The 20,415-nt window shown below is 43.0% G+C and overlaps 1 protein-coding gene across 3 annotated transcripts in view; it reads left to right on the top strand.

Annotated features, from left to right (window-relative positions):
• The window catches only part of LOC135509162 (UPF0606 protein KIAA1549-like), an 85,396-nt gene that overhangs the window by 21,728 nt on the left and 43,253 nt on the right, over positions 1–20,415 (top strand). For all 3 annotated transcript variants that reach the window (XM_064929582.1, XM_064929580.1, XM_064929581.1), the window contains 4 exons: positions 15,715–17,952; positions 18,200–18,288; positions 19,584–19,743; positions 19,911–20,041. In XM_064929582.1, the coding sequence (XP_064785654.1) occupies positions 15,715–17,952; positions 18,200–18,288; positions 19,584–19,743; positions 19,911–20,041 (2,618 nt within the window). The remainder of the gene's footprint in view (positions 1–15,714; positions 17,953–18,199; positions 18,289–19,583; positions 19,744–19,910; positions 20,042–20,415) is intronic.

Below are 20,415 nucleotides of genomic sequence, written 5' to 3'. Positions count from 1 at the left end.
CTGGCCTGACCGAATAAATGAAGAATAAACATAATATATTTCGACCAGGGCGTGACACCTGTGTTTCATATACATTTTCACACACCGCTGTGCACAAACTTTTTGGGGGGCATGTGCACAAAAAAAAAAAATGGCACCACCAAAAAATGTTTCCCACAACCGCGGGTCAGAGACAAGGGGAGGGGAAAGCAGAACATTAGAAGTATTTTTCAAAACTATTTTGAACTGGGGGAATGCTGCACTTATTAACAATGTCCAACACAATTCTAGTCAAAATAGAAGATTGTAAGAAACACTGTAACCTACCATTACATTATCCAACCCAACTCCATTTGTTACCAATATGTATCCGTGGATTTCAAACTTTTTTTACCCATGACCCCCAAAAGGGAGTGGTACAGAAGTTGAGACTATTGAGCTCAGGTGCATCCTGTTTCCCTTGATCATCCTAGATGTTTCTACAACTTGATTGGAGTCCACCTGTGGTCAATCCATTCCCCCTGGGATTTATGGATGATTTTAAAGCCCCAGTGCAGTCAAAAATGTTTTTTACAAGTCTCTGCTTGGTAAAGCCTCGCCTTATCTCAGCTCACTGGTCACCATAGCAGCACCCACTCGTAGCACGTGTTCCAGCAGGTATATCTCACTGGTCAACCCCAAAGTCAATTCCTCCTTTGGTCGTCTTTCCTTCCAGTTCTCTGCTGCCCATGACAGGAACGAATTGCAAAAATCTCTGAAGCAGGAGACTCACATCTCCCTCACTAGCTTTAAGCACCAGCTGTCAGAACAGCTGACAGATCACTGCACCCGTGCATAGCCCATCTGTAAACAGCCCATCTATCTACCTACCTCATCCCCATACTGGTATTTATTTATTTATTTATTTTGCTCCTTTGCACCCCAGTATCTCTACCAGCACACTCATCTTCTGCCGATATACCATTCCAGTGTTTAAATGCTATATTGTAATTACTTCGCCACCATGGCCTATTTATTTCCTTAACTTACCTCATTTGCACTCAAAGTATATAGACTTTTTGTTTTCTTTTGTTCTACTGTATTATTGACTCAATGTTTTGTTTATATTCCTTGTGTAACTCTGTTTCTGTATGTGTCGAATTGCTACGCTTTATCTCGGCCAGGTCGCAGTTGCAAATGAGAACTTGTTCTCAACTAGCCTACCTGGTTAAATAAAGGTGAAATAAATAAAAATTAAATTGATTGAACATGATTTGGAAACGCATACACCTGTGAAGCATGGTGGTGGCAGCATCATGCTGTGGGATGTTTTTCAGCTGCAGGGACTGGGAGACTAGTCAGCATCAAGGCAAAGATGAATGGAGCAAAGTACAGAGATCCTTGATGAAAACCTGCTCAGGACCTCACATTCCAACAGGACAATGACGCAGAGCATAAACCCAAGACAACGCAGGAGTCTGAATGTCCTTGAGTGCCCCAGCCAGAGCCCGGACTTGAACCCGATCGAACATCTCTGGATAGACCTGAAAATAGCTGTGCAGCAACGCTCCCCATCCAAATAAACAGAGCTTGAGAGGATCTGCAGAGAAGAATGGAAGAAACTCCCCCAATACAGGTGTGCCAAGCTTGTAGCATCATACCCAAGAAGAATCTAGGCTGTAGTTGCTGCCAAAGGTGCTTCAACAAAGTACTGAGTAGAGTCTGAATACTTATGTAGAATGTTATTTCAGTTTATTCTTAATAAATTTGCAAAAATGTCTAAACTAGTTTTTGCTTTGTCATTATGGGGCATTGTGTGTAGATTGAGGAAATAACAATTTAATCATTTTAGAGTAAGGCTGTAACATAACAAAATGTGGAAAAAGTCCAGGGGTCTGAATACCTTCTGAATGCACTGTACTATAGTCATTTTTGTATTTAAACCTCTTGAGATGGGGAAACCATGTTTAAGTTTATTATATGCTCTTTTTGGCAATGTTTGTTATGTACTTGAGTGAAGACCCAAAAGCGGTTTTAACAGAAAACAGAGTTCTTTAATGAAAAAACAGGAATGGCATAAATCCTCTTCCAACGTTGACAATGGAACAAAAGAACGTAGTATAGTGCAGGATGCACCTGCCAGGCAGACTCCGACAGGATAGGACAAGGTGGAAGCAAACGAGACGACAGCTTGCTTCTGGCATCAAAAACACAAACAAGAATCAGACACTGAAAGTAGCAGGAACAGAGAGAGAAATAGAGACCTAATCAGAGGGGGAAGAGAGAACAGGTGTGAAAGAGTAAATGAGCTAGTTAGGGGAGATGTAGAACAGCTGAAGAATGAGAGACAGAGAAGGTAACCTAAAAAGACCAGCAGAGAGAGACAGAGTGAAGAGAAAGGACAGGAACAGACATAACAAGACATGACAATGTTAAAATTAGGTGAAACATACTTTTTTCCCCACCAAGTTTCATTACTCAAAAGGCACCAAATTGGTGTAATGACCCTAGATCTAAAATACACACTTTATAGTATCGTCCTTTGGGTTTCACACCTGAGACGTTTTTCTATATTTTCTTTCCAATGGCAGAATATTTCATCAAACAAACACTGCTTTTCTGGCCATAGTGTTGCTTTCTCCATCTAGCCTAAAGCAGTGGGCAACTGGGAATTGGGTAGAGTTAAATGGGATGGGTTGTGATTGAATCAAAGAATCACAGACATCAGAGATGTTCTTTCTGCGGACAGGCCTTATCAGGTTAGCTCTGTTTCAGAGCTGGGATAGGTAGGATGTGTGGGAGGGATAAATTACATTTTCACTCGCTTCCAAGATTCATATTGCGTTGTCAAGTCCCTCCGGTTCACACTGATTGTGACATGTGCAGAAAGTGGACCATCACAACTTTTTCCAACTGATCTGTTCATAGCACCTAGTATCCTGAGTGGCACAGCGGTTTAAGGCACTGCATCTCTGTGCTTGAGGCGTCATTAGGCACCCTGGTTCGATTCCAGGCTATATCACAACCGACTGTGATTGGGAGTCCCATAGGGTGGTCCACAGCGTTGTCCAGGTTTGGCTGGTGTTGGCTGTAATTGTAAATAAGAATTTGTTCTTAACGGACCTTCCTAGTTAAATAAATTCAGTGCATCAATGTTGAGAAAAAGTAGCAAAACTTTTGTAGTTTAATGGCTAACATTATATCTTTAAAATAAACTGCACTAGAAAGGATTATCAACACATACTGAGCAGCTCACGTTATAGACATGCATGCAGACCAATCCAAATTCATCTTCTGGCATGTCCAGCTCATCCATTATCTCAGCCAATCATGGCTAGCGGGAAGGCTCCTCCCTTTTTCTGTGGCTAAAACACTAGGCTTGTAATTGAACAATTATTTGTATTTACAGATGGAATACAAGTTTTTTATTAAGGCACATGAAAGTTTACATTTTCCAGAAGTCATTTCTGCTATTTGTTTATACTAAATAAAAATAAGGTGTTCAAATGCCTCCTTTTGAAGTAGTGATGTGCTACATAAGCCTAGCTTATGTGTAAAATGTAGTGTGACACAAATTGCAGTCTGTAGCCTAGCCTAAATCATTTTATCATGTCTTTCTGCTTTATCAAATCAGGCACATTTCCCCTAAAAATAAACATCCTAATCTCATGGAGATTAAATGGGTACACAGAGTTGATATTTGTTTCCATCCTCGAATCACTGCTCTCTACTGTCGCACAGTGCCCTCGCATTGGAAAGTCAATGTAGCCTTCAGTCTTTATATCCAATCATTTAGGGCTTATGATCACTGACCAACACATTTCCTGTAGAAATATTGTAGTTGGAAAGGCTACTTTTTCAATCTTCAAAGACCTTTGAGTTCTTGGTTATAGATCTTGATGAGGATCCTTATGTATCAGGCCAGAATCTATAGATGTTTTTCCTTAGAGGACTGTTTTTATTTAAACAAAAAGTGCAAGTGAAGTGTGTGTACAAGGCTTGCCTCACATCTGTCAATGATGCACCCACCTAGAACAAACCCTGTAGAATGAGGTCTGCTATTTTTACTCTTTCTTTCTCTCTGAACAATCCTATTTAATATCATTGCTGGATGTGATCCCATATAAAAAAATAAGGGATAAATAAAAGTAGTAGACAACAATAAAACGTAAGACAGACAATCCATTTGGCACATCCGCTGAAACCATCACAGCACCCTACAGCCCACCTGCCTGCAACTCCTGGGCTCAAACTGATTGAGTAGTTACTGTACATTGTCATATGAACAGACCTGTGTTGCTAGTAGACATGGAATGCTAAAATCAGACACACTTTCATCCACAGTCTTTAGATTGAGTGAGGAGTTCAATATTTCTTATCAAGACCATTTTGGCCAGTGTGTAGATGGCATAGCCAGCTATTCATTAGGTATGCAAATGAGACACATCAAGGCCCCACCATGTGCAGTAGGAATAAAATCTCATTAGGTGGAGATTTTTCACATAGTGAATAAATGAACCTCCCCACAGCATTCATTCTAGAATGCTGTCAGACGCTAATGAAATGGCTTTGTGGATGAGGAAATTGAAAAATGTAGCCTAGCATTTTTAATGAAAGGAATAAAATAATTTGATTACTCATCAATAATATTTCGCTAAACAGTAACCATTTGAAAAGTGTCATTATTACAGTATAATAGGCTACATTCCTTGTTGACCTGGACTTTGAATGTTAGGCTAACTTAAAGTTAGGCCTACACAAGTAAATGTGTCATTGGCATCATTAATGTCCTATTTTGATAAAAGATGTTATTTATCAAAGGCTACCTTGAGAACATTTGTATTTATTAGGCAGCAGCTACTCTTCCTGAGGTCCAAATACATTAAGGCTCTTACATCACACATAAAACAAAAGATCAGAACATCATTATACCACTACATGCAGTGCATTCGAAGCTATTCAGACACCTTGACTTTTCCCACCTGTGTGGTGTGGGTGATTGTTTTCTATTATGTGTATGTCACCTTACAGAACTGTTTCGTTTCGTTCTCCTTTGTTATTTTGTTTAGTGTTCTCTGTTTAATACGTATAATGATGAACACTTACCACGCTGCGCTTTGGTCCTCACCTCATTCCAACGACGAGCGTTACACCCTTCTTACATCAGCTGATGTCACAAAGTGCTTTACAGAAACCCAGCTAAAACCCCAAACAGCAAGCAATGCAGGTGTAGAAGCACGATGGCTAGGAAAAACTCCCTAGAAAGGCCAGAACCTAGGAAGAAACCTAGAGAGGAACCAGGCTATGAGGGGTGGCCAGTCCTCTTCTGGCTGTGCCGGGTGGAGATTATAACAGAACATGGCCAAGATGTTCAAATGTTCATAGATGACCAGCAGGGTCAAATAATAATAATCACAGTGGTTGTCGAGGGTGCAACAGGTCAGCACCCCAGGAGTAAATATCAGTTGACTTTTCATAGCCGATCATTCAGAGTATCTCTACTGCTCCTGCTGTCTCGAGAGAGTTGAAAACAGCAGGTCTGGGACAGGTAGCACGTCCGTTGAACAGGTTAGGGTTCCATAGCCCTAACCTGTTGGGGCGGCAGGGTAGCCTAGTGGTTAGAGTGTTGGACGAGTAACCAAAAGGTTGCAAGTTCAAATCCCAGAGCTGACAAGGTACAAATCTGTCATTCTGCCCCTGAACAGGCAGTCAACCCACTGTTTCTAGGCTGTCATTGAAAATAAGAGTTTGTTCTTATCTGACTTGCCTAATAAAATAAAGGTAAAATTTAAATAGTTGCAGGCACAACAGTTGAAACTGGAGCAGCAAGGGCTCAGGTCCTCCAAGAAAGAGAGAATTAGAGAGAGCATACTTAAATTAACACAGGACACCGTGTTAATATATCCAGATATAAAAGACTGATCCTAGCCCCCCAACACATAAACTACTGCAGCATAAATACTGGAGGCTGAGACAGGAAGGGTCAGGAGACATCCAATGATACCCCCGGACAGGGCCCAACAGGAAGGATATAACCCCACCCAATTTGCCAAAGCACAGCCCCCACACCACTAGAGGGATGTCTTTAACCACCAACTTACCATCCTGAGGGAAGCCCGAGCATAGCCCGCAAAGATCTCCGCCACGGCACAACCCAAGCGGGAGCGCCAACCCGGACAGGAAGATCACGTCAGTGACTCAACCCACTCAAGTGACACACCCCTCCTAGGGAAGGCATGGAAGAGCACCAGTAAGCCAGTGACTCAGCCCCTGTAATAGGGTTAGAGGCAGAGAATCCAAGAGAGAGGGGAACCGGCCAGGCAGAGACAACAAGGGCAGTTCATTGCTCCAGTGCCTTTCCGTTCACCTTCACACTTCAAGCCTGTCCTATGGCATGCTCCTTTTGCCAGCTCAGCACTTGACATTTGTGTTGCGATTATGTAATATTTAATGTGGTCACTCCAAGGGGGCATCCGTGTGCCTGTTCCATGCCAGTTACAGGAAATGCACGCCAATATGCACAGACAGAAAATGTACTTGTTTTTCACAAAATGGATTAGAACGTTGTGGATACATTTTAGATTGACACAATTTCCTGTATACAGCTTTTTAAAAACCTGCATCACAATACTGAGAGCTTTGCCGTTTGTAAAAGGATGTATTTGGGTGTTTTTGTAGTCTTATTTTCATGTTTTTCGCGCACTCTGGAACTGCAGAATGATGCTCAGGAAGTCAGTTCCTGCTGAGGTAAGTTTTTCAAAACCAAGTGGAAAAAAAAATGTTTTTGGGCCCCTATATAACAATCCATTTACATAAAGAATACAGATTAGGTTCCTAAATAGCGAAACTCTTCTTCAATGTGTAGTGACCTTTAAGATGGTGACCTGATTTAAAGATGTGTCAGTAATAGCAGGAGGTTGGTGGCACCTTATGTGAAGGATGAGCTCGTGGTAATGGCTGGAGCGGAATCAGTTTAATGGTATCAAATACATCAAACACATGGTTTCCATATGTTTGATGCCATTCCATTCTCTCTGTTCCATCCATTATTATGAGCCATCCTCCCCTCAGCAGCCTCCACTGCATCCGAGCGTAGCTGATTTTCCTAATTACAACAGTAAATAAATGTATCCTGCACCACACAGGGGTGATGCGGTGATGGTTTGGTGTTCCATAAACTCCAAGTAGCCTCTGACCTTCATTTCTGTACCTGTTGTAGAGACCAGGGGACCTCAAATGTTTTCTGGATAGATGGGCTTAGTTTTGAAAGCAGCTCATTAATGTCCCAAAACACAGAGCCAAGAATGAATCAAATCAGCAATGGTCCAAATGGTGATTGACAAAGTTCAGAGGTAGCCTTCATGTTTGGCTTTATGTTAGACTACTACTTCCATAAGACCTGCAACACAGTGAGCAATGTGCCTTTTTTTACAGTAGTTACTCACCTCCACTGAACTTGTGCCTGAGAGCTAGGCTCAGTCATCCAGCAGGGACCCTGAGGCCAGGCAGAGTAGTGCTGAATCATCTGCTTGCCTTTTGTGGCGCCTCTGAGCCTACTAGCACAATGTCCTCATAGGCTCACTAGATCTTCCTTCCCAGCACCCATCAGCCAGCCACCCAGCCTCTTTCTCTCTTTTGTCTTATTAATGGTCAGGAGGAGGAGGGTGGGGGAGTGTTACCCAGCTACTGGGCGTTCAAACGCTTGGCACGCTGTGACCCCATGTTGCAGTTTGCTAGCTAGTGTACACTGGAATATGCAGGCACTGGCAGTAGAGACTCATTTTCAGGAGGCACAAGAAAAAGGAACATGTTGGCCTGATTAAGGTGCCCTATGATAGCATTTAGAATGTTTTCCTCTTAGGTGCAGCCAGCCGCTGTCTAGATCTAACATAGTGACTGAATGGGAGCACTGAAGGAAAGCAGATGCGCTTTCCCAAAATAACCACTTGATTGAGTTCAAGTTCATCTCCACAAACAAGGTTCAAATGCGTCATAGCCATTCTAGATGTCTGAGCAGCTGTGGTTATTCGGCTAGATCACTCAGTGGTTCTCGTAGTTTGGCCTGTATGATGATGTGTGTGTTGAAGAGTTTTCTTGTACATTGCCTTCGGAAAGTGATGCTTGGCAGTCAGGCCAAAGAGTTTAATGTTGTTTTCATCAGATCAGAGAATCTTGTTTCTCATGGTCTGAGAATCTTTACCTGCCTTTTGGAAAACTCCAAGCAGACCGTCATGTGCCTTTTTACTGAGGAGTGGCATCCATCTACCATAAAGGCCTTACTGTTGGAGTGCTGCAGAGATGGTTGTCCTTCTAGAAGGTTCTCCCATCTCTACAGAGGAACTCCTAGAGGTCTGTCAGAGTGACCATCGTCTTCTTGGTCACCTCCTTAGCCAAGGCCCTTCTGCCCCGATTGCTCAGTTTGGCCGGGCGGCCAGCTCTAGGAAGAGTCTTAATGGTTCTAAACTTCTTCAATTTAAGAATGATGGAGGCTTCTGTGTTCTTGGAGACCTTCACAGGTGGACTCCAATCAAGTTGTAGAAACATCAAGGATAATCAATGGAAACAGGAGGCACCTGAGCTCAATTTAGAGTCTCATACAGTAGCAAAGGTTATGAATTCTTATGTAAATAAGGTATTTATGGTTTTTATTTTTAATACATTTGCAAAAATGTTTAAATAACCTGATTTCGGTTTGCCATTATGGGGTGTTGTGTGTTGATTGCTGAGGATTCATTTTTATTTAATACATTTTAGACTTATTCTAATGTAACAAAATGTCATGGGGTCTGAATACTTTCCGAAGGCACTGTATATTTTCAGCTGGTACTGTGGTTGTTTGGATGTGCACAGAGAGCTCATACAGAGAGCAGACACATGGCAGGTGGTTACTGAGTCACTATGATGAGTCTGGTTGTGTCTGTGCTGCTAGCATTGCCTAGTCAGGCTCTGAACAGACCTTTTTTTCGAACATACATTTCTTTCTCTAAGCGTCCTCTCAAATTAAATTGTGGACAATAATTTCTCCATCTCACCTGTCAGTTCACCTCAGTGTACAGTGCCTTGCGAAAGTATTCGGCCCCCTTGAACTTTGCGACCTTTTGCCACATTTCAGGCTTCAAACATAAGGATATAAAACTGTATTTTTTTTGTGAAGAATCAACAACAAGTGGGACACAATCATGAAGTGGAACGACATATATTGGATATTTCAAACTTTTTTAACAAATCAGAAACTGAAAAATTGGGCGTGCAAAATTATTGGATCTCTGAATGATCCAATGTTGACCTAAATGACTAATGATGATAAATACAATCCACCTGTGTGTAATCAAGTCCCGTGCGATGAAAGAAACATACAGGAACTCAAATCCTTCTGTTCACCTGATTTAGAATTCCTCACAATCAAATGTAAACCACATTATCTACCAAGAGAATTCTCTTCGATTATAATCACAGCCGTATATATCCCCCCCCCAAGCAGACACATCGATGGCTCTGAACGAACTTTATTTAACTCTTTGCAAACTGGAAACCATTTATCCGGAGGCTGCATTCATTGTTGCTGGGGATTTTAACAAGGCTAATCTGAAAACAAGACTCCCTAAATTTTATCAGCATATCGATTGCGCAACCAGGGGTGGAAAAACCTTGGATCACTGTTACTCTAACTTCCGCGACGCATATAAGGCCCTGCCCCTCCCCCCTTTCGGAAAAGCTGACCACGACTCCATTTTGCTGATACCTGCCTACAGACAAATATTTAAAAAAGAAGCTCCCACGCTGAGGTCTGTCCAACGCTGGTCCGACCAAGCTGACTCCACACTCCAAGACTGCTTCCATCACGTGGACTGGGACATGTTTCGTATTGCGTCAGATAACAACATTGACGAATACGCTGATTTGGTGTGCGAGTTCATTAGAACGTGCGTTGAAGATGTCGTTCCCATAGCAACGATTAAAACATTCCCTAACCAGAAACCGTGGATTGATGGCAGCATTCGCGTGAAACTGAAAGCGCGAACCACTGCTTTCAATCAGGGCAAGGTGTCTGGTAACATGACTGAATACAAACAGTGCAGCTATTCCCTCCGTAAGGCTATCAAACAAGCTAAGCGTCAGTACAGAGACAAAGTAGAATCTCAATTCAACGGCTCAGACACAAGAGGCATGTGGCAGGGTCTACAATCAATCACTTACTACAGGAAGAAATCTAGCCCAGTCACGGATCAGGATGTCTTGCTCCCAGGCAGACTAAATAACTTTTTTGCCCGCTTTGAGGACAATACAGTGCCACTGACACGGCCTGCAACGGAAACATGCGGTCTCTCCTTCACTGCAGCCGAGGTGAGTAAAACATTTAAACGTGTTAACCCTCGCAAGGCTGCAGGCCCAGACGGCATCCCCAGCCGCGCCCTCAGAGCATGCGCAGACCAGCTGGCTGGTGTGTTTACGGACATATTCAATCAATCCCTATACCAGTCTGCTGTTCCCACATGCTTCAAGAGGGCCACCATTGTTCCTGTTCCCAAGAAAGCTAAGGTAACTGAGCTAAACGACTACCGCCCCGTAGCACTCACTTCCGTCATCATGAAGTGCTTTGAGAGACTAGTCAAGGACCATATCACCTCCACCCTACCTGACACCCTAGACCCACTCCAATTTGCTTACCGCCCAAATAGGTCCACCGATGATGCAATCTCAACCACACTGCACACTGCCCTAACCCATCTGGACAAGAGGAATACCTATGTGAGAATGCTGTTCATCGACTACAGCTCGGCATTCAACACCATAGTACCCTCCAAGCTCGTCATCAAGCTCGAGACCCTGGGTCTCAACCCCACCCTGTGCAACTGGGTACTGGACTTCCTGACGGGCCGCCCCCAGGTGGTGAGGGTAGGTAACAACATCTCCTCCCCGCTGATCCTCAACACTGGGGCCCCACAAGGGTGCGTTCTGAGCCCTCTCCTGTACTCCCTGTTCACCCACGACTGCGTGGCCACGCACGCCTCCAACTCAATCATCAAGTTTGCGGACGACACAACAGTGGTAGGCTTGATTACCAATAACGACGAGATGGCCTACAGGGAGGAGGTGAAGGCCCTCGGAGTGTGGTGTCAGGAAAATAACCTCACACTCAACGTCAACAAAACTAAGGAGATGATTGTGGACTTCAGGAAACAGCAGAGGGAACACCCTCCTATCCACATTGATGGAACAGTAGTGGAGAGAGTAGCAAGTTTTAAGTTCCTCGGCATACACATCACAGACAAACTGAATTGGTCCACTCACACAGACAGCATCGTGAAGAAGGCGCAGCAGCGCCTCTTCAACCTCAGGAGGCTGAAGAAATTCGGCTTGTCACCAAAAGCACTCACAAACTTCTACAGATGCACAATCGAGAGCATCCTGGCGGGCTGTATCACCGCCTGGTACGGCAACTGCTCCGCCGTCAACCGTAAGGCTCTCCAGAGGGTAGTGAGGTCTGCACAACGCATCACCGGGGGCAAACTACCTGCCCTCCAGGACACCTACACCACCCGATGTTACAGGAAGGCCATAAAGATCATCAAGGACATCAACCACCCGAGCCACTGCCTGTTCACCCCGCTATCATCCAGAAGGCGAGGTCAGTACAGGTGCATCAAAGCTGGGACCGAGAGACTGAAAAACAGCTTCTATCTCAAGGCCATCAGACTGTTAAACAGCCACCACTAACATTGAGTGGCTGCTGCCAACACACTGACACTGACTCAACTCCAGCCACTTTAATAATGGGAATTGATGGGAAATGATGTAAATATATCACTAGCCACTTTAAACAATGCTACCTTATATAATGTTACTTACCCTACATTATTCTTCTCATATGCATACGTATATACTGTACTCTATATCATCGACTGCATCCTTATGTAATACATGTATCACTAGCCACTTTAACTATGCCACTTTGTTTACATACTCATCTCATATGTATATACTGTACTCAATACCATCTACTGTATCTTGCCTATGCTGCTCTGTACCATCACTCATTCATATATCCTTATGTACATATTCTTTATCCCCTTACACTGTGTATAAGACAGTAGTTTAGGAATTGTTAGTTAGATTACTTGTTGGTTATTACTGCATTGTCGGAACTAGAAGCACAAGCATTTCACTACACTCGCATTAACATTAGCTAACCATGTGTATGTGACAAATAAATTTGATTTGATTTGATTTTTTATGTTTTGTACACTCAGTGTATAGTTTCGCTTTCTGGTTCTCAAAGTTCCCTGATCCAACATTACCCAGAACAAGCCTTTGTTTGGACTTTAAGTGCGATGCTAATGGATTTATAGAATCAGAATATAAACTAGGCAAACTGATACAGCTCTTTGGAACCTAATTTGAAGGCTTACTGTGAATTATTCAAAGTGTTGTAGCGTGGCACCCATGGCTTCCTGGTAGCTCACACAGATCCTGCCCCGGAAGCACACACACAAGCACATACGCACGCACACACAGACAACACACGTGTATTCAACTCTAACTTGTGTAATCATGGCAGTTCCCAATTAAATCATGCATAATGCTTAAGTTAAGCAAGAAGCAAATTACTTTAGAAAAAGGCAGTTGGCACTCTCTCGTCTGGCAAGTGTGTCAGAAATGTACTCACTGCCTCAGCGAAGACTTATTGGCCGTAACAGCACTGCAGTGCCTAACAAAACCCACCCTAAAAATCACTAGAATTTGTAACTGTAGGTTTGTGAGGGCTTTTGTATAATAGCTACAATTGCTTGTTGGTGAGGTAGAATGGGGACATCCATCATTCCAAGGTCAAGTACCAGAACATTTTACAGTCGCTAGTTGTTCCTACTAGAGCACTTCAGTCAGTAGCTCATTTTGGACCCTTAATCTGGAATGTCCTGAGGTTTTTACTATGGAACATATGGTCCCCATACATCTCAGTATCATCATCACACACAAAAGAATTGAGGCTATACACACACACATTGAATTATTGTACACACTAAAGGCATTATAGCACACCATCGCAAAATGTGCCCTGTGTAACCCATTTGTTACTGCTTAGGCTAAAGCTGTTTCTGGGGATTACTTTTATGTCATTTCTGTGGTCCACTTTGTGGCTGCATCCATTCACTGAACACTGACTGTGTCTGTTTCATTATTCAAAATACATTTTACAGCCACTTTGGCAAATGGTACTGCATTAGTTAGACTAGTGATCGTAGAAGTACACAAACACAATGTCACAGCCTATAAGTGGAATTGTAATGTTGGTTGGTGTCTTTTTGCACGTGGCCTACTTTGAGAAGGCTAGTTTTTCAGGCGATTCATAATTGATATTTTGGATTCACATATCCATCTCAACCAAAATTCTAAGTTATAGAATAGGACTAAATCAAATATGATTTTATTTATTCCTATTCTTTAACTTACATTTTTGGTTGAGATGGAGATGTGAATCCAACATATTTAATTTATTTATTTGTAGATAAACTGGAATTAAGTCAGTGACACAGATGGAACTATCCAAGCAGAAGATACATCTCCTTAAAATGTTTATATTTGGTTGTGTTGACAACCAAAGACAATGCAATGTCACTTTTGAAATTCAATAACTAGTGTATTAACTTGTGTACAAGTTAACAAATGATATGATGGATCAAAATCAACCAGAGCTTGAAACCCTCAGGCATATTAACCTAGTCATATTTTGTTGAATTCTGCATTTGTCTATTTTTTGTTGAATTCAAACAATTACTGTTGATGACTTTGCAAAAGCTACATAGGCCTAAATAGCATCATTGATGATTGATAATATATGTTCACATTTCATTTGCTCTGTTAAACCTACCTTTTGGAATGTATTCAATAGCAACAGTGAATTGATTTAGTTTAAGTGGAGCTCGTGTGGGTATTCTCACGATAGCACATTGGTAATAGTCAGCGACAAATATCATAGCTAAGCAGGTCTTGGCTTGGTTTAAACCTTGGATGAGAGACCAAAGGGTAGCTGTAGATGGTCAATTATCCAGTAGGAGGTGCTGCCCAGCCTGTAGTTTTTTTCTGATAGTGGATATAAGTTTAACCTCTTGAAACTCCCCATCCCGGATCCGGGATCGTGACTAAAGCCTCAGGCTCATTAGCATAACGCAACGTTAACGATTTCTGAAAATCGCAAATAAAATTAAAATAATGCGTTTGCTCTCAAGCTTAGCCTTTTCTTAACAACACTGTCATCTCAGATTTTCAAAATATGCTTTTGAACCATAGAAATTGACTAATTTGTGTAAGAGTATGCAAAGCTAGCATAGCATTTTGTGTAGCATGTAGCACGCAACATTTTCACAAAAGCCAGATAACCAAATAAATAAAATCATTTACCTTTGAAGAGCTTCTGATGTTTTCAATGAGGAGACTCTCAGTCACATGCCAAATGCGCAGTGTTTCCTGAAAGCGTCTGTGTGTAGGAGAAATCGTTCCGTTTTCTACATTGCGCCTGGCTACTGAAACGAACCGAAAATGCAGTCACCTACAACGTAAAACTTTTTCCGGATTAACTACATAATATCGACCGAAACATGGCAAACGTTGTTTGGAATCAGTCCTCAAGGTGTTTTTTCACATATCTCTTCATTGACATGCAGTTCGTGGAAGCTTGCTTTACTCTCTGTATTGTTTGGAAAAATACTGGCAGGTGACTTTTGCGCACCAATTTCGGCGCAGGACACCGGGCGGACACGTGGTAAATGTGGTCTCTTATGGTCAATCTTCCAATGATCTGCCTACAAATACGTCACAATGCTGCAGACACCTTGGGGAAACGACAGAAAGGGCAGACTCATTCCTCTTGCGTTCACAGCCATATAAGGAGATCATGACAAACAGAGCCTCAAAAATCCTTGTCATTTCCTGGATGCCATCTCATCTTGGTTTTGCCTGAAGCTCACGTTAAAGGGCACGCACAGAGAAGATCTTTGTATTTCTGGACACGTCAGAGTGTTTTCTTTCGAACAGTAGCAATTATATGCATAGTCGAGCATCTTTTCGTGACAAAATATCTTGTTTAAAACGGGAACGTTTTTCATCCAAAAATGAAATACTGCCCCCAGAGGTTCAAGAGGTTAAAGGTACAAATTCAACATATTTCATACACTGTTTTTCTATGTTGAAATTTGGTTACCATGATGAGATAATTCTGTGGTGTAAATTTGACCCTCAAAACAACAGTTTACATTGATTAATTTTTCAAATGGAATGTGTTTTCTGCGTAGATAGCACGTCACAATACGTTGAGACAATGTTGATTCCACCGGTTTTTGCCCAGTGGGCTGCTACTCTGAAGGCTAAAGAGCCTGATGGAAGGTATTTGAGACCTATCCTATTAATCAAATCAAATTGGATTTGTCACATGCGCCGAATACAACCTTACAGTGTCGTTTGATTTGATCATGCAGTTTTGTTCAACATTTATAGCCTACTTTGTTCTTTGAAGAGTGATGGATGGCTTCCTTCTTGGTCATTTCCAAGGTTGTTGTCAGAACTCACTAAGCAAGAAAATGAAATGAAAAAAGGTTCACCATATAATAACAGCAATAACAAATCGTCAATGAGATCATATTTCTTTCTTAGTCAATTTGAAGAGCAGGCTATTTTCCACAGTACTCTAGGTGTCGCAATGATGATCAAATATTTCAGTGCAGTCTTAGTTCATGTTTGATATGTTGTTGTCTTTTTCAGTAGACTGGCCTTCGTTGGATCCCACCATGTTGGAAGAGTTTCAGGAAGAAGTACCAAGCGGGACTGAATCACTCTCAGCCTTATTAGTTTCACACACTGATGCCTCTGAGCACCTAGATGACACTACAACTATAGCTCTCCTTTCACCTGGTCCCCTACCACTTGAATCACCTTCTAGGTCTAGTGACCCCCTGTCCACTCCCCCTTTTAGCTCTTCGGAGCCTGCGATTGTCCTTCAGAAACACCCTGAAGGCCCAGCCCGACTCTCAAGGGACATGAAGCTCTCTGGGTCTATCTCAACCATGGCAGCTACTGCTTCAACCCTTGTTACAGTACCACACCAGAAGCTTCTCGGACCACAGTCCAACATATCCACAACACCCTTGAACTTCTCTACAGCCACCAGTGGGACTACATCTCCACAGTTTATTGTCCCAAACTCTAATGAAAGAACTTCAGATGAACCTCCATTATTACCCCCCAGCAACCAGCAAGACCCATCAAAACAGAGGACTCCTGCACTTATGACATCGCTTCCTGTTGGACCCCTCAACCTGCCTAGACTGCCTGTTTACAATCTGGTAGATGTAGCAGCCCTATCAGACCAAGCCAGCCCAGAGTCTAGACCTAATCCAGATGTGTCCCAGAGTTTAGGCGATCTCTCGCTGGATCACAAACTGCCTCTTGAGCCCTCCAGTAGATTAATCGATCTGGATCACCTGCGCCCCAGCAGTGAGCTCATGCAGAAGGATGATGCTGCCCAAGGTATTTACATGCTCCTGAAGCCATCGCCTGAAATGCAGCTGGCTCCCAGCTATGTGCCTTTCCTGAGCCTACAGACCACGTCCTCCTCAGCCGAGCCCACCATGGTCCCTACTGAGGACTTCTTCCCCACCAACACCATGGAGGTGGACTGGGGCTCCGGAGACCACCTGGAGACCGTGTCCTATATGGGCTCGGAGGGCGATGACTTCTCCCTGGTCACCAACCTTCCCACGGACATGTACGACCTGGAGGACTCCAATGCGGAACGCTACGACACCTCCTTCCCCTCCAGGGTTGGCGTGTCCTTCTCCTCGATGCGTCACGTGACGTCTTCACTTAGTCTCACTACAACAGATCTCAGCTCTGGTGTTAGAAGTGTGGCCCCCACATCTGTTCCTCCCTCTTTCCATCCATATCCCAGTCACTCAATGCTAGCCTCAACACCAACACCTCAAGGTAGTCTACCAGAAGGTTCAGGTGTAGACTGGACAGATACCTTCACTGTTGAACCAACAGACCTTCTCCTACCAGACATGAACAGCCTGGAGTACTACACCGTCCAGCTGACCAAGGATGACTCTGAAGAACACAGAGGCATCAATGTGACCACCACCTCCAGACATTTCTCCCTGATGTCCATCAGCACCATCCACATCATGGCCACCAGCACGTTCACTGAGGACCCCAGCCACATGCTCACAGCCTCCTATGGAGTGGAGGTCCAGCCTTCTGACAACACTACCTGGATTAAAGAGTCCTCTGGTATATCTGGCTCAGAGCCTCTCAATACGACCACAGCAGACGCCACTGAGGTGACTTCTCTGAATTTCTCAGTGCCGTTCCTGGAGCCTTCATTAGCGCCAACCCCCTCCATGGACCTGTCATCCTCCCTGTGGGGTGTTACTGGTCAGGTGTCCTCCGGGGAATGGATTAGCCCTGTGGCCACCTCCAGTGTCGGACTGGACAGCAGCTCTGTATTAGTGTCTGTGCAGCCTAGTGCTATGGCCTCTGAGACAGACATCCAGTGGTATGTGTCCCCCACCGCCACAGAGACGGCCCTCCTCAGCACCTCTCTCGTCACTCCTGTGTTGACCACCTCTGTCGCCTTCACCCCAGTGCCTGATCAAACAGAATTACCCCCCAATGTCACCTCAGGCCCCACAGAGCGAGCCACAAATGCCACCACATTTCCCCCGGTGTCAGTCATGGCTGACCAAGGTATTGATACGGATAGTCCTGTCACAGCAGTGACAAACGTCAGCCAGAGTACACTTAGCACTGTAGACACCCCCTCCACAACTGATCCTGCCACCACCACTACTACTACCACCACCATCACCACTAAGGCCTCTACAACCACTGCTCTGGCCACCACCACCCCCTTAAACATAACAACCACAAAAAGCCTGCCTACAACCATTGGCCGCCAGTACCTCTGTAATGTCTCCAAGCCTGTGTACTTTGTTAAAGTCGGTAAGTTGAATGATCTTTTTGTCGTGTTGATATTCTTTTTTAATGACAGGAACATTGTGTGGGTTGTCAACTTGATCAATGCTACGAAGATATAATTATCAACTCTGAAGTGTTATTCTTTCACTTTTCATATGAAAATCATGGTTTGTGATTTAATGTTTTGAAAATATTGTACACTTAATTCATCTATAACAAGATGTTCTCAATGAGACATGATAGAGATGAGATGTGCTACCACCCTCTGCAGGTTTTCCCCCTGGAGCCACTGTTGGATATGCCAAATCCCAAATCCGAGACGTACTGAAGACTGAATTCAATAAGTCAATTGAACTGCAGGTACATTATGATTGGGGCACCACGGGCACCTTTTATTGGGATTTTAAACTTAACTTCAATAATTAATGTAATGGATAGAAATAACAGCAGCCTTTTTCTTTAGTCTTTATAGAGTTAATGTATGGATTTCCTCCTCTTTGTCTGATGAGGAGTAAGGATCAGACCAAAGCGCAGCGTGGGAAGTGTTCATGATGATATTTAATTTAAACTCAGAACACTAAACAATAAATCACAACGTGAATTTACAAAACCGAAACAGTACCGTGTGGCCCAAACACTCACATGGAAACAAACACCCACAAACCAAAAGTGAAACCCAAGTGAAACCCAACACAAGAACCAACATAGAAAAACAAACATAGACTGCCCACCCCAACTCACGCCCTGACCATACTAAAACAAAGAATAAAATAACAGAACTATGGTCAGAACGTGACAGTTAAAGTTAAGCTAGGCTATACATAAATGATTCCATAGGCTCAGTCTGACATGACAACTAGGGCTAACCTCTAAGTGCTGACACTGTTAGCTTTTCATTACATAGCTTACTCCCTAAAGAAACCTCTGAACAGCTGTTGTGCAACATGCTCTGAGTTTTAACCCTTTAGAGTCTAAGCTCTGTCTAAGAAGGGGGTGCTAAGATAACATATGGAATTATTTTAAGATAGTAATACCAAGGAATATTTAGCTATATGATTTAGAATTTTTTTATTAAAACATTATTAGGTGAAACATTGATTTTGGCATTACTGCTATTAGCCAATAGAAACGCATTGAATAACAGATTCCCTACATGGAACAACAGATAGTCACCAATAAATTTAAAGGAAGTTTGTTCTGAAGTGTCTGTCCTATATCTGAGAGATATAAGAAAGATCAGGAAACATGTTTTAAACATTTATTCCCTTATTTTAAGCACTAAACTATTTCTGTACCAGTCAAAGGTTTGGACACATACTATTTCAAGGGTTTTTCTTAATTTTTAAAATTATTTTCTACATTGTAGAATAATAGCGAAGACATCAAAACTATGAAATAACACATATGGAATCATGTAGTAACCAAAAAAGTGTTCAACAAATCAAAATATATTTGAGATTCTTCAAGGTAGCCTTAGCCTGATGAATAAGATATATTCCGACTGCATTTGGAGGATGGTAGATATTGAAAGTAAGACAAAAAGACAGTTGAATTGAAAGACTTCAAATACAGCCCATCTAAACTAAACTAGATAAGTAACTATTATTTGCAATGAAGAGAAGTTATAATTATGTATTTTCTGTGTCTTGGTAAAGGTTGCTAAGAGCCCTCCAGACTTTGTGTTCCGGGCAGTGTCGGGTCCCGTGGTGTTCACAGCCATATCTGTCATCAACGCCCTGCGCCAGTCAGGCAGACGCTTCCAGCCCATCTCACACTACTGGAAGGTACCAGACCACCAGTACCAAGTCCACTCAGGTAAGAGCACTGTTCTGTGTGGAACTATAAAAGCCACTTCTGAAATAGAGATTTTAATAGTGCATCCCCAGTAGAATGGTATGCCAGTTTTTGTTTGGGTTTTCTGCGCTGTGCAGGATGTGTTTGAATGTTTAGACTTAACCTTGCCCTTCTGTTTCCCTGTCCAGTGCTGCAGTTTGTGCCCAGCCACGTCGACGTGCGAGTCTGCAACTTCAGCGAGCGCATTGAGAAAGGCCTTACCATGGCATACGCCGAAGTGCGCCGGCGCGCACAGGAGTCCACCAACTTCACTGTGCATGTAAGTGGAGACCTACTGAAAACACTGTAGCACTCCAGTCAACTAAAATAGAGCTTCTCCTAATGCTCTGTTTTCATTACCAGTCACTTACTCCTTCCTTGGATTTCACCCCCACTTGCAATGATCATCTGGAATCACCCCTAATCACAACCCATTTATGTCAGAAGCACTTAGCTCACACATTTATTATTACAAAAAAATCACTGGCCGTGTCACTGTGTTCTCCCTGCTAGAACTCTCTAAGAGCAGCGTCTGCTGAAATAAATCAGGAAGTGGAAAGAAAGAAAAGCTCCTCAAGGGAGTCGGTTGGCTGAGGCCAGGAAAGTTTGAAACAAATTGGGTTACTGTGTGTGAATGCAGCAGCAGTAGTGGCT

This window comes from Oncorhynchus masou, chromosome 22 (assembly GCF_036934945.1).
Source record: "Oncorhynchus masou masou isolate Uvic2021 chromosome 22, UVic_Omas_1.1, whole genome shotgun sequence".
Lineage (NCBI taxonomy): Eukaryota > Metazoa > Chordata > Actinopteri > Salmoniformes > Salmonidae > Oncorhynchus > Oncorhynchus masou.
The sequence above is the reverse complement of the archived record's forward strand: the minus strand, read 5'-3'. Positions and strand labels throughout refer to the sequence as shown.